We start from the raw sequence: 1636 nt of genomic DNA on the forward strand, positions 1-1636 counted from the left end.
AAAAAACAAAAAACAAAAAAACGGCGCTGGGGATATTGCTCGGGCATAAGGATATAGCACAGGGGCATAAGCGCATGCCTGGCAAGAGCAAGGTCGTGAGTTCTATCCCCGGTACCGCAAACAAAACAAAACAAAACACAACCAAACCGTACTATATCTACGCATTTCTGTGGAAACTAACGAAAGAGAAATTGGAGAGGCACCTCTCTATCATTTCTATGTGAATTAACGCCTGATTTTCAGTAGGACGGTGTTTCACCTCCAAGGTCTCAACATTTATTACCAGCAACAACTCCTCAGTAACAATTCCTTCAGGATAGTTTTCTTTCTTTCTTTTTTGGTTTTTTTTCGGTACCGAGAATCGAATTCACGACCTTGTACTTGCCAGGCAGGCGCTGTGCCGCTGAGCTAAACCCCCAGCCCCTAGGATAGTTTTCTTCAAAGGTCTCTAACATGTTCGTCACTCGACTGCTTACAAACATCGTTGTCTTCCACGGTGGAAGTTAAAGCACCATTTACATCCTGGCCCTCGTTCTGCGCCAGTCTGTGCGAGGTCGCGGTCCCCAGCGGAGCAGTGCCACGGAGGCGCGGTGTACTGTGATGTGCACGCTGCTGCTCACCTTGGCTGCAAAGCGGAGGCCAAGAGCAGGTGTGTGCCCTGCGCGGAGTTATCAGTATGCAGTTGGACGTGTAAGGATGCTTTTGCCTTCCCTTTAACACCAAACCAGGAAAACAAAACCCTCCAAACAAACACAAGTCCAACAGACATCAAAACCATCGTGGTGCCTGGGGAAAGCGCGCCAACCACACAAAGAAAAGGAGGGGGGCTACTGGGATTCAAAATCATTTCGCCGGGACGTACAACCTCCTGGACCTATCGGAGTTAACTGCGCGCTTGGTCATAGCCAATAGACACGGAGTTTCTAGTCCAGGCCCGCCCTGAAGGCTGATAGACACTTACTTAGCCCAATGGAATAGTGCGAAGATAAAGAATCAACCAATACGTTCGGGAGGTGGGTGGAGAGTAGGCCAGGGGGTTGGCAGTGCCGTGTCATGGAGGCTCAGTCTCTGAGCAGCCATTGAAGGGGAAGGAACTGCGGGTGTGTGTGTGTGTGCGTGCGTGTGAGTGCGCGCTCGGGTGTGTGGACAAGGAGGTGGGGGCAGACGAGTTAGAGTCCCAACTCCTTGGACTCCATTTGCTATTCTTTTCTTTCTCCCCCACACCGATCTGGTGGTAGTGGGCGTTTATATTTGTGATTCTTTTCATTCATTTCCTAATTTTCAAACATTTTAGGGTTGAGGGTAGTGGGAGCAGCGGGCGAGGAGAAGGAGAGCGGTGGCAGAAGAGCAGGAGGCGGACATGGATATGAAGAAGAAGATTAACCTGGAGTTACGGAACAGAGCCCCGGAGGAGGTGAGATGACTCAGCCCCCGCCCGCGCCCACCAGCCGGGCTGAGGGTGGGCTTCTGCGGCGCCGGCGGGCGCGCGGAGGGCGGGCGCGCGAACCCCCACCGGAGCGGCTGAGGAACGTGTAATCCGAAGTTTTAAATCATTAAGATCATCTACTTAAAATGGCGAAGGGCTCAAGTTTCTCGGGGCGTTTGCGTGCGCGCGGGGGCTTCGCGCTCGTGCCGG

At 52.6% G+C, this 1636-nt stretch overlaps 1 protein-coding gene across 1 annotated transcript in view; it reads left to right on the forward strand.

Annotated features, from left to right (window-relative positions):
* Nucleotides 1-1106: 1106 nt before the first annotated feature.
* Anp32e (acidic (leucine-rich) nuclear phosphoprotein 32 family, member E) overlaps nucleotides 1107-1636 on the forward strand; it is a gene marked incomplete in the record, with an annotated part of 18765 nt that continues 18235 nt past the window's right edge. The window contains 1 exon segment of the mRNA XM_013511470.1: nucleotides 1107-1414. Within this exon segment, the coding sequence (XP_013366924.1) occupies nucleotides 1361-1414 (54 nt within the window).

Source organism: Chinchilla lanigera, unplaced genomic scaffold (assembly GCF_000276665.1).
Source record: "Chinchilla lanigera isolate Chin_1 unplaced genomic scaffold, ChiLan1.0 scaffold00012, whole genome shotgun sequence".
NCBI classification, from domain to species: domain Eukaryota; kingdom Metazoa; phylum Chordata; class Mammalia; order Rodentia; family Chinchillidae; genus Chinchilla; species Chinchilla lanigera.